The sequence below is a fragment of the Lipotes vexillifer genome, unplaced genomic scaffold (genome assembly GCF_000442215.2).
Source record: "Lipotes vexillifer unplaced genomic scaffold, Lipotes_vexillifer_v1.1 scaffold1016, whole genome shotgun sequence".
Classification (NCBI taxonomy): Eukaryota; Metazoa; Chordata; class Mammalia; order Artiodactyla; family Lipotidae; genus Lipotes; species Lipotes vexillifer.
The window spans coordinates 433133-445199 of record NW_006769290.1 but is presented as its reverse complement, the minus strand read 5'-3'; the positions used below and the strand labels follow the sequence as shown (position 1 = coordinate 445199).

General features: G+C 41.1%; 1 protein-coding gene across 1 annotated transcript; it reads right to left on the bottom strand.

Moving 5' to 3' along the window:
- Nucleotides 1–240: 240 nt before the first annotated feature.
- TRMT10C (tRNA methyltransferase 10C, mitochondrial RNase P subunit) lies at nt 241–3818 on the bottom strand. Its single transcript, XM_007445541.1, has 2 exons — nt 3726–3818; nt 241–1540 (listed from the first exon to the last, which is right to left on the bottom strand). The coding sequence occupies exon 2, from the start codon at nt 1508–1510 to the stop codon at nt 254–256; it is 1257 nt and encodes a 418-aa protein (XP_007445603.1). The 5' UTR covers nt 1511–1540; nt 3726–3818; the 3' UTR covers nt 241–253.
- Nucleotides 3819–12067: the final 8249 nt, after the last annotated feature.

Genomic DNA, 12067 nt, shown 5'->3' with positions numbered 1-12067 from the left:
TGTATTCCTAAGTGGTGGTGGTGGGATGAATTGGGAGATTGGGATTGACATTTATACACTAATATGTATAAAATGGATAACTAATAAGAACCTGCTGTATAAAAAATAAAATAAAATTCAAAAAAAAAAAAAGAAAGAAACAGGAGTGTGAGTATTACCTGTGCTACTTCAGCAGAGGCTTCCTAAAAATTTCAGCTGATTTTGGGAAAAAAAAAAAAGAACTGTAATCCTAATCCATTTACTTTTAAAGCTATCAAATACTCGAATTCAAGCTACCTTTTCTGTGTCTATCTACAGAGCCTCTTGGAAATGAATTAGTCTTTGACTTCATTCTGTTGAAAAACTCTTGAGAATGCTGAGAAATATCCAGATAACCAGTATGTTTTCTCCTAGGAACAAACTTCAGAGCCTCTTCCCAACTACCAGTGTTTTTCAGACATAACAAAATACGTATCATTTGATCTAAGGTGAGATTTTTGGTGCCAGTGTCCCACTGCAAATATTTATCTAATGGAAGGCATTCTGTTGCCAGCTTCAGCCGTTTTGCTTTGGCTAGGGATGTGCCTGGCTGCATATTCTTATCAACAAAAGATCCCACTACATAAATTTTGTCATGCTTGAAAGTAGTCATAACGTTGGGAGAATCCGAAGTTAAATATATAATACTGTCCTTTGGAAATAAATCTACATAAGACTTTTCTGTTGCTGTTAAAAGCAATTTGTTCCACTTTTCTCCATAACGTTTAACTAACTCTCTATAGTAGGCACCACCTGTTTTAAGACTGCAGAAATAAATATGGAAAGGATCAACATTTCTTCTGTTCCATCCTTCACTTTCTAAAAGTTGGGAAACAGCATTCTGCAGTTCTTTTGGTTTCATATAGTCGTCATAAGCCATGTCAAAAACCAAAGGTTGTCCAAACTGCATGGCCTGGGCACCCTTCCAGCCCATTGCAATGTCCATATTCCTATCCCAAAGTCGCAGAAACAGAAAGTTTTGCTGTTTATCTTCCTTAGTGGTTTCTGGTAGCTGATCTTTTTTTACTTGTTCTTTTGCTGCTATTTTCATTTCCTTTTTTATTTGCTTGGCTTTTTTCATTTTTTCCTTAATATATAAATATTTTAAATATTTTCTTTTTGACGATTTAGAAACACATTCCATAATGGTTTTGAGCTCTTCTTCACTGATGTGTTCTGGTACTTCTCTGCGAAGCAATCTCCACATCTCAATTAATTCCCTGGTGGCAGCTAGAGTATCTTCATCCTTGCTACTTGAGACTGTTGAAACACCCTCTTCTTGCACACTAGATTTCATTGTAATTTTCCACCTATCCAACTCCAGCTCTTCAGGAGGTGATGTACTCTCCTTATTAGGATAGGACACAGCTGGTATTTTGGAAGACGTGTATCTCTGAAGAGTTGTTGAATATAAAACCCTTCTCTTCCTATGAAGGGTAAATGGCACCAAAACTCTGGCAAAAGGTCTTAAGAAGGTGATACTGACACTCATTTTGAGGAAAACAGGCTTGTAAGAAAAGCCCTATAAAAAAAAGAAAAATGTAATGAAAAGTTAAAAACCTCTCAAATAACTGTGCAAGTATAAATTTGAGATACCAAAATGCAATTTATTTCTGAAACATAAAGTGGAATCTTAGTCCAACTTATTTTTGCACCATTAATTTTTCTTAGACTCCTGTGGCCTACAGCCTGTGATCATTCACTAGGCAAAAAGTTCAAAACTTATTTGGGTTCTTATTTTAGATATGAACTTCACTATTGTTTTAGGCATAAGGATACCTTGAAGATCCTTTTCAGATTTGTATCTAGGGACCCAGAAGATCAATGTTACTGGATAACAAAGTTATGTACCACTATATGGCTGAGATTATGGTGCTGTATTCTTCTCCACTTTCTACTAAGCCCAGATACAGACGCAAACACAAGATCTTTAACAAGCAATACATGAAGACAAAGGGCAGAAAAGTTACAGAAAATGGCAACTAGTAAAAAGCACTTAGCAGCTGCTGTACCAATGCCCTTATATGTTTTCAAAACAGAAATATAGAGAGATATACTGATTAAAAAAATAATAATAAAACCTCCCTTATCCAATATAGACTTTACAGCAAATAATGTTATTGCCAAACAAAATATCCAAAATTAGGGCAAATATATATAAGCTCCACAATTTTATCCTAAAGGTCTGGATGTTCACAAAACAATGAAGATGCTTAAAGATGTGAAACTAGTGCTGGACTTGAAGCAAAAAAAGGAATTCAACTTTTCACCAAATGCAACTAAAATACTTGAAAAGTTCCTTCTTCCCTTGGCTTCATTTAATGACGCTGCATGCTCCTGGGTCTCTGACCTGTCCAATGATGCTCAGATCCATTCCCCCCACACCCCCTACACACACAAGGTGGATATGCTTCTGAGTTCTGTCCTTAGCCCTTTTTTCAATCTAAACATTTTCCCTATGAACTCTGATCTACCTCCTTGACTTTGATCACCATGTATCAGATGACACCTCAAATGCAACAAACTGAAATCTGTCTCCCTTCCCTTCCCAATCTGCTTCTCCTTCTGCGTTATTTCAGGGAGGGACACTACTATCCATCCATTTGCTGAAGGCAGAAACTGGGAGTCATTTCATAACTGTCCCCTCTCATACCCTCCATTCTTAATTTGAGTTATATTCATTTAGTTTCTAAATACTTCTCTAATCCAGTCACTTCTCTTCAACCTCATTTTCTTATCTTTTTTTTCTTTTGGAGGCGGAAGGCTGCGCTGCACAGCTTGCAGGATCTTAATTCCCCGATCAGTGATGGAACCCGGGCCCTCTGCAGTGAGAGCACGTAGTCCCAACCACTGGGCCGCCAGGGAATTCCCTCAACCTCATTTTCTTTAGCCTCTAGATTTGCTCTCCCTCATCTCTAAGCCAGCTGGAGCTACTGCAGATCTGATCAATACACTCACATCATCCTCAATGTGTATTTTAAAACTCACTGCTGCCAGGTTAAAATCTAAACTTATATATATGGCTTATAAACTTTTTTCACAAAATCACCATTTGCTTACCTCTTCAGCTACATCTCTAGCTATCTGTCACCTCAAACTTTAGATCAAGTATTCCTACTAGTTCTTTTAGCACCCTGTACTTCTGCACCATAGTGCTTGTAACACTGCATTGTAATTGCCTGGCTACTTATTAGCCCCACTATGTGGTAAACTCTATCAGGACAAGGACTGTATTTATAGTAACATCGAACCCAATGTTTGGCAGTATATAGTTCACATTTATCATTCAAGTATTTTTCGATTAAATACTCCGGGTCAATGCTTCTCACATTTAAAACACGTTCAGACACCTTTTAAAGAAAATACAATTTCCTTCAGACTCCTCGAAATAGTTAACTGAGAGTTCTCAGCCCCAATACGAGAAACACCGATTTCGGAAAAAGTCTTTTGAGTTTTGTTTTTTGTAACTGGTAAACATTTTTAGGATATCTAAGAAACAAAACCCCCAAATATTTAAAAGGGGAACAAGGATATCATTTTGGGAAACACTGCTCTCGTCCCAGGTATTGTACTTACAGTTTATTAAATCACTGGGCTTCCTCTATCTGTGGGCCTTCTTAACGCACAAGCTCCGGTATGCGTATGTTAGGTCTCCCGCGTCCTCCCACCTCACCACACACACTGGGAGACAAGAAACCCGCCCGTACCAGGAGTGCAAAGACAGTGGCTCCCGCCGGTGCAAACCACAAGAAACCCCAGAGGACGTAGGATTCTGCCGGGAAAGGCTGCCCAGGGATCCGCGACGCACCTGACTCACAGATTACCTATCACTCTACACAGAACGCGTCGTTGACCCGAGACCCGCAGCCGGAAATCCCGTCCCTCCATCCGGCGCTGCCATATGACGTCATGCCAAAGGGGCAAGCCTTCCGGCCTGGAAAGCAGCACTGTCGTGCATCGCAGGCTGAAAAACATCAGCTGACAGTAGCAATACAAAGACTGTTGAGACCACAATGTGAGGTTTGGGGGCTGAAGCCAGGTGAGAGTGGGTAAGAGATGAGTGGAATATGAGAAAATTGAGTCATCAAGGTTAAACGTTTTTATGAATCTTGGCAGAGGCAATATTTGGTAGGCTCAGCCTTCGGTGTGGTGTCCAGGAAATTTTTGTTATTTTTACTGTGCCTGGGAGAGACTTGACCAGCTGATAGGATTGTTAGCAAGGGAATAAGGAAAGAAAGGTTGAGAAGGGTGAACTTCCTCAGAAGATTGAAAGAGATGGGATTCAGAGGACAGATGGAGGGAACTGGTCTTGGATAGGAGGAGGAAATACCACTTCCTTTGTAACAGGAAGAAGGGAAGAAACTTAGGTGGGGATGGAAGCCACTTTGTAGAAATTTTAGAGTTCCCATTTCTGTGAAAGAGGTAGTCAGCTGAGAAACTCTGGAGAGCGAAGAATGGGAGAAGGTTTGAAATTGTTATGAAGAGTGAATGTGACACATTCAGTGATGGAGAAGTTTTTCACATATTGCACTATAGGGAAGTCATTCTGGCTTATACGTGGTTTTGCCTGAACTTTGTGTGAACTGAAACACAGCCTGACTTATGGCCTGTCAAACACTTATACAGCACATCTACTTTAACCATTAAGATAAAGAATGTCCTCTTCGAAGATAAGGATAAATAGCTCTCTTCCTGTGGCATCCATTAACACTTTCTTGAAGGTAAGGTTCCCTTCCCAGACACCAGGATTATGCTGTCTTATTGAATACATACTATTCTGTCTCTTTTGAAACCTTGAAGGAGTGTACCCCTGTCATGTTTGATGTATGTTCTTTGTTTTATTTGCGGTATGCGGGCCTCTCACTGTTGTGGCCTCTCCTGTTGCGGAGCACAGGCTCCAGATGCGCAGGCTCAGCGGCCATGGCTCACAGGCCTAGACCGCTTCGCGGCACGTGGGATCTTCCCGGACCGGGGCACGAACCCGTATCCCCTGCATCAGCAGGCAGACTCTCAACCACTACGCCACCAGGGAAGCCCTGTCCTTTGTTTTAATAATAAGGTTTGAAATTGTGCTGAAAACCATGCTTCAATGGAGCAGATCCTTGGAGCTGCTGAGAGGCTGCCTCCCAGGCTATAGTCCTCAGTTTGGTTCTAATAAAACTCTATTACTTATTATAGTTTGATTGTTGATTATTTGTGTCAACAATAGAAGCAGAAAGTAGAATTGTGTTTACCAGGGGCTAGGAGGGTGGTGGTGAAAACAAGGGGTTGTTTAGTGGGTATAACAGTTTCAGTTTTGTAAGGTGAAAAAGTTCTGGAAATCTGTTGCACAACAGCACGAATATACTTAACACTACTGAGCTTAAAAATTGTTAATATGGTAAACTTATGTGTTTCTTAAAATCACAATTAAAAAAAGAAAGAATGAAGTGTGAGCTGACTAGGGAATGACAGTCATGTTGTTTGGCAGTGTTTATGGCCTAATTCAGTTTGGGGGTCATGAATTTATAGTGATATCAGTCTATCTTATATGATCCCTCCCCCCATTTTGCCAACACTGCTAAGTGCTAAGAGATCCAGGTACAATTAAGGTTATAAAAGGGAAATGGGGTAAAGTTGTTAAAGTTATTGGCATCAGAGTTGCTGCACGAGTGGTCTACAGAGCCTCAGGTGCATAATGAGAGGCCAGTACAGTAATGATAGAACATGGGATGAGAGACTGATAGAAAGTAAATACACAACTGGCCAGAGGTTTCAAAGGAGATGAGAAACAGGTTAGTAGGTGTAATTGAGTAAGCAAACTGAACTGATAGGACATTGCAGAAGAGTCAGGTATCATCTGCTTTTGTGAATGTTGTGGTAATGCCAAGTTTCAGGCCATGACCACAAGAGTGTGTGGCAGGAGTACAGTGGGATGGGTCATGAGAGATCATCTAGGGATCACAGTCAGTATATAATTATGGTATTGTTTTTGCTTCAAGACTCAATTTTGTACTCGGTACTTAGTAGCATTTGAAGTTTCTCTTTTCCTTTTGGTGTAGGTTTATCTGTCTATGGTTTGCTAAAATTAGGGAGGACTCTCCTTTCTGGGCCAGACTTTTTTTTTTTTTTCGGTACGCGGGCCTCTCACTGTTGTGGCCACTCCCGTTGCGGAGCACAGGCTCTGGACGCTCAGGCCCAGCGGCCATGGCTCACGGGCGCAGCTGCTCCGCGGCATGTGGGATCTTCCCGGACCGGGGCACGAACCCGTGTCCCCTGCATCGGCAGGCGGACTCTCAACCACTGTGCCACCAGGGAAGCCCCATCTCTTATTTTTTTATTATTTTTTTTGCGGTACGCGGGCCTCTCACTGTTGTGGCCTCTCCCGTTGCGGAGCACAGGCTCCGGATGCGCAGGCTCAGCGGCCATGGCTCATGGGTCCAGCCGCTCCGCGGCATGTGGGATCTTCCAGGACCGGGGCACGAACCTGTGTCCCCTGCATCAGCAGGCGGACTCTCAACCACTGCACCACCAGGGAAGCCCCCATCTCTTATTTTTAATTTGTATTTGCCCTTAAATTATATGGTAGAAATGGAAAGTACTGGTCTTGAAAGGTAAGTGAGACACACCACTTCCTTTCCTACAGGAGGGAAAGACAAATGTGTCAGTGCACTTGGATCTTTGGGACCATAAAACATGAGCTCAGTCAACAAGCCCCTTTTGTTGCTTTCCTCAGGGGAGGAACTTTGGTCCAGATGATAATCCAGATGATAATCCATCATAACTTTTACCTCACATGAGATAGTCTTAATGTTATTACCTCCCTGGCCATCCCTAATCTTCCTAACAGTGGTTCACAAAGTGTGATCCCCAGACCAGCAGCATCAATATCACCTAGGAACTAGTTAAAAGGCAAATTTTGGGGCCCCACCTACCAGTTCTACTGAATCAGAAACTTTGGCAGTGATACCTAGCAGTCTTTAAGACCTCCAGGTTATCCTGATGTAATTTAAAGTTAGCGAACTGCTGCTTTTGAAGAAGCATTGAAAAGGAAGTAAGAGAATTTCTTGCTGTCTTCTTTAACAGAGACTTCCCACAGCGAATTCACAGTATGTTCTTTTTTTCTTTGTTAAAGTTTAATATGTTTAGTCTAGTATTGGGAAGTGACACACAAATCCTGGTGTACTTCGCTTACAATGATCATAGCCTGTTACCTCTATTTTCCACAAGAAGGGGAAAAGTTATCACATACTGATATCAGAAAGTCTTAGGATTTTCCTGCAGTCCTTCCTTATCAGTCTTTTCTCTATCAGGACACATCTCTGGTCTGCAGCTTATAGCCAAAAATCTGGAGATGTCCTTTTTTGACTTCAAGCTGCTAAAATAGAGCAACATCGGAAGTCAGAGTAAGGGAATAGTTTAGGGTGACCCTAGGAGAGAAAATTAAAATAAACTTTATTTTCAACACAAGTATTTGTGGCAAAAATTCTGATGTCTTGCAGAGAAAGAGGAAACCAGTTTCTAAATACACAGTTGTTTATCAAAACAAGAAAAACTTTAAAACAGGATAAAAATGCTCCCAGACCAAGATAATCTTATAAGCAACAATTGAGTTGATACCGTTAATTTCAGTTGGCATCATTTCTGATGTGGTAGTCTAAAATATGTCTCCAAATTCTTTGACACTCTGTCACGAGGTGGAGTCTAATTCCTCTTCCCTTGAACTTAGTGACTCATGTCCAACAAATAGGAAAAAAGTAGACCAGTATGCAACTTCAGAGAGTAGGTCATAAAAGGCGGTGTAGTTTCTGGCTAGCTTATTCACCTGGATGATTCATCCTGTGGGAAGCTAGCTGCCATGTTGTGAGGACATTCAAGTGACAAAGACTCTCCTTGACCAGACTTTAGTTAGGCTCTTCTGAGCCCTCTCCTGGGATTAGTCCTTGACCTTGACCTTCTGTGAGATTGCATAGGTCAATCTTAGCAAGAATCCTGCTAAGTCATCCCCCAACCTTGATATCTTATCAAGTTTCTCACTCCTCACTCTTCATATCAAAGCCCTTGTCCTGCCTTTAGCAAGAATCTCTCTACCTTTGAGGTCTCCTCTTAGTTTTCCATCCACTGATATCCCCACTCTGCTCCTAGCTATCTTTATTGTTTTAGAGTTGAGCCTGATCTCTGTTCCCTATTGCAATGTCCCTAACTGCAATAGTCTTGAGTAAAGTCTTCCTTACCATTTGAACAAGTGTCAGGTTAATTTTTTAATAGAAGCAGCCTATCGAAGAAGTCCATATAGCGAGTTACTGAGGCCTCCTGCCAACAGCCAGCCCAACTTTAGATCACTGCAGCTTCAGACAGTCTTTTTTTAAAAAAATAAATAAATGTATTTATTTATTTATGGCCATGTTGGGTCTTTGTTGCTGCGCATGGGCTTTCTCTAGTTGCGGCGAGCCGGCACCACTCTTCGTTGCGGTGTGTGGGCTTCTCATTGCGGTGGGCTTCAGTAGTTGTGGCACGCGGGCTTAGTACTTGTGGTGCATGGGCTTACTTGCTCTGCGGCATGTGGGATCTTCCTGGACCAGGGCTCGAACCCATGTTCCCTGCATTGGCAGGTGGATTCTTAACCACTGTGCCACCAGGAAAGCCCTTCAGACAGTCTTGAGTGTGTTCTTCTGAGGAATCCTGAACCAGAATCACCCAACTAAGCTGCTCCTGAATTCCTGACCAACAGAAGCTGTGAGATAATAAATGTTTGTTGTTTTAAGTCACCAAGTTTTGGGGGTAATCTAATATGTAGCAATACATAACTAATACACCTGACTACCACATTAAATAGTAAATTGGGGGTTATGAGAAACATCAACTTTCAGTTAGTTAAATATAAGACAAAATAGTTTTTATGGCAACACTTTTTTTTTTTTTTTTACTTTTTTGGTGCTTTTCACAGTAAGTGCATTAAATACATTCTAGATAGACTATCTGTGTTGGTAGAGACTTCTAAAGCTCAACTTATTTACACAATGGGAAATGCAGGCTGGGAGAGAGTAACTGGTTTATCCAATGCTAGGAGTCATTTACTTATTTATTTATTTATTATTTTTGGCTGCACCTCATGGCTTTTGGGATCTTAGTTCCTCCACCAGGGATTGATCCCAGGCCTGAGGCAGTGAAAGCGCCAAGTCCTAACCACTAGACTGCCAGGGGATTCCCCCTGGGAGTCATTTAAAATCTGCATATCCTGATTTACAATTCAGTGCTTTTTGTTTTCCATTATGCCACTCAAGACATGGTGCAGAAAGAGAAATTTGAGATATTATGTCTATACTGTTAAGGAATTGTCAGTCTGTTCGGGCTGCTATAACAGAGTATCATAGACTGGGAGGCTTAGACAACAAATATTTATTTCTCACAGTTCTAGACACTGGGAAGTCCATGATCGAGGCACCAGAAGATTCAATGTCTGGTGAAGGCCTGCTTCCTGCTTCATAGATGGCTGTGTTCTCACTGTGTCTCACATTGTAGAAGGGAGCTTTCTGGGGTTTCTTTCATAAAAGTACTAATCTCATTCGTGAGGGCTCTACCTTCATGACCTAATCACCTCCCAAACGCCCCACCTCCTAATACCATCACGTTGGGGATTAAGATTTCACCATGAATTTTGGCAGGGACACAAACATTCAGTCCATAACAGGAATTATAGTGTATACTAGGTTAAAAAAACACTAGGAGGGGCTTCCCTGGCGGTCCAGTGGTTGAGAATCCACGCTTCCACTGCAGGGGGCACGGGTTTGATCCCTGGTTGGGGAACTAAGATCCCGCATGCCACACAGAGCAGACAAAAAACAAAACCCCCAAAACTAGGAATAAGAACACTAGGAAGACACTAGAAAGAGCTATGTACAGAAAAATTTGTATGTCCTATTAGATGTGGCAGAGTCAGTTTTTCAAATGTAACATCTATAAGATGTTATGGAAAAGCCCAAACAAACTTCTTTGCCAACTCAATATTATACATAAATAGAGACGCAACAAGGATTTATTGTATAGCACAGGGAATTATATTCAATATCTTGTAATAACCTATAATGGAATATAATCCTCAAAAAAACTGAATCATTTTACTCTATACCTAATACTAACACAATGCTGTAAATCAATTACACTTCAATTGAAAAAAAGTATTAAGCATTTCTCAAACTACTGCCAAAATTATTTTGGTCTCCTGGCTTCCAAGCTTGTTCTCCTTCTAATCTATTCTCTAACTGCAATCGGGATATTCTTTATAAAGTGTAAATCTGATAATATTCTCCTGTCTAAAACCATCCAATGGCTTCCATTGTCATTAGAATAAAGGAAAAAAAAATCTTTTTAAAATTTATTTATTTTTGGCTGCGTTGGGTCTTCATTGTTGCACGGGCTTTCTGTAGTTGCGGTGAGCAGTGGCTACTCTTCATTGCGGTGCGTGGGCTTCTTATTGCTGTGGCTTCTCCTGTTGTGGAGCATGGGCTCTAGGCACACGGGCTTCAGTAGTTGTGGCATGCAGGCTCAGTAGTTGTGGCTTGTGGTCTCTAGAGTGCAGGCTCAGTAGTTGTGGCACACGGGCTTAGTTGCTCCACGGCATGTCGGATCTTCCCAGACCAGGGCTTGAAGCCGTGTGCCCTGCATTGGCAGGCGGATTCTTAACCACCGCGCCACCAGAGAAGTCCTAAAGTAAAAATTCTTAACATGGACATTGCAGCCTTGAGTAAGCTGCCTGTTTATTTCTCTAACTTAACTTTGCAGCTACTGACAAAACCTCTCTCCTTTACCAAATCAGAGTCTGGTTCCTCTGAGCCCTCCTCTTGACTAGGCTCTGACATTGGGCTCTGCCCTTGGTCTCCTTAGTCCAGTTTTAGTAGGAATTCTGCTGAGTCAGTTAGTGAAAATCTCACCTTTGGTATCTGAACGTCCTCTATTATATCTGATAAAATTCCTCATCCTCCACTGTCAATATCTTACCACCCCTGGCCCACCTTCAGTAAGAATCCTGTTGAGTCAGTCTAGCAAGGATATCTATTATCCCTAATGTTTTTACTTAGTAGTTTTCCATTCACTGACCCTCACCCTGCTACTTGGCTATAACCGCCCCGCCCCACCCTTGTCCTTGTGTTTGGAGTTGAGCCCAATCTCTCTCCCCTACTACAAAACCCCCATTGCAGCAATCCCTTTTGAATAGATCTTCCTTACTGTCTTTAATGCATGTCATGAATAATTTTTTCTTTAACACTACTGCCCATAATCTTTTAGTTCCAGCTGAACTAGACTTCTTCCTCCTGCCTCAGGACTTTTGCATATGTGATTCCTTTGCCTATGACTTCATTTCTCCAGATAACTACTATTGTTCTTCAAACTAGGCATCATTTTCTCAGGGAGTATTCCCTGAACCCCAAGGCTATTAGCTCTCATGCTAGATGTTCCATGACACCCTTTATTTCTTAACACTCTTCACACTTGCAATTTGTTGTTCATTGTGAACTCCAAATAAGGTTAAAGGCAACGTTGGCCTTGTTTGTCAGTGTCCCCAACACTAGTATTGACTAGTACATAGTAGACACTCAAATATTAGCTGAAGGTATGAGTAAACACACACACGAGATCAACAAACTTAAACAAAAAAACTCACAAACATACAAAGAATGGAGTTGCTTATGATGTTTAATTTTTATGTTCACTTATATTTTTAATACAGCATTAATAATGCAAAAGTCAAACATTGACTTAGTCTTTAATTTCTATCAACTACAGTTTTGGTGTCATTCTATGAAACTGAGAAATCTTTTCAAAAGAAGATCCTCTAACTAGACTACTCTTAATTTGACTAATACTGTAAAATATTAATGATAGTACTGACTGACTTCCTGGTTCATCAATAGGCTACTGAAGAGAACATACTCACTTTTTAAAAGAGTTAACAAATCAAATTTCAAGCCAGAACATACTGCCTGTGAGTTGGAAGTATTCTTTTTCTTCTAGCATCTACATTAGCAAAGTTTCAGTGGGACAAAACAATCTTAGATGGCAAAAAAGTAAC

Bases quoted from the DNA above. Each gene is read 5' to 3' on its own strand.
- TRMT10C (XM_007445541.1), bottom strand. From the start codon at position 1,510: ATGAGTGTCAGTATCACCTTCTTAAGACCTTTTGCCAGAGTTTTGGTG.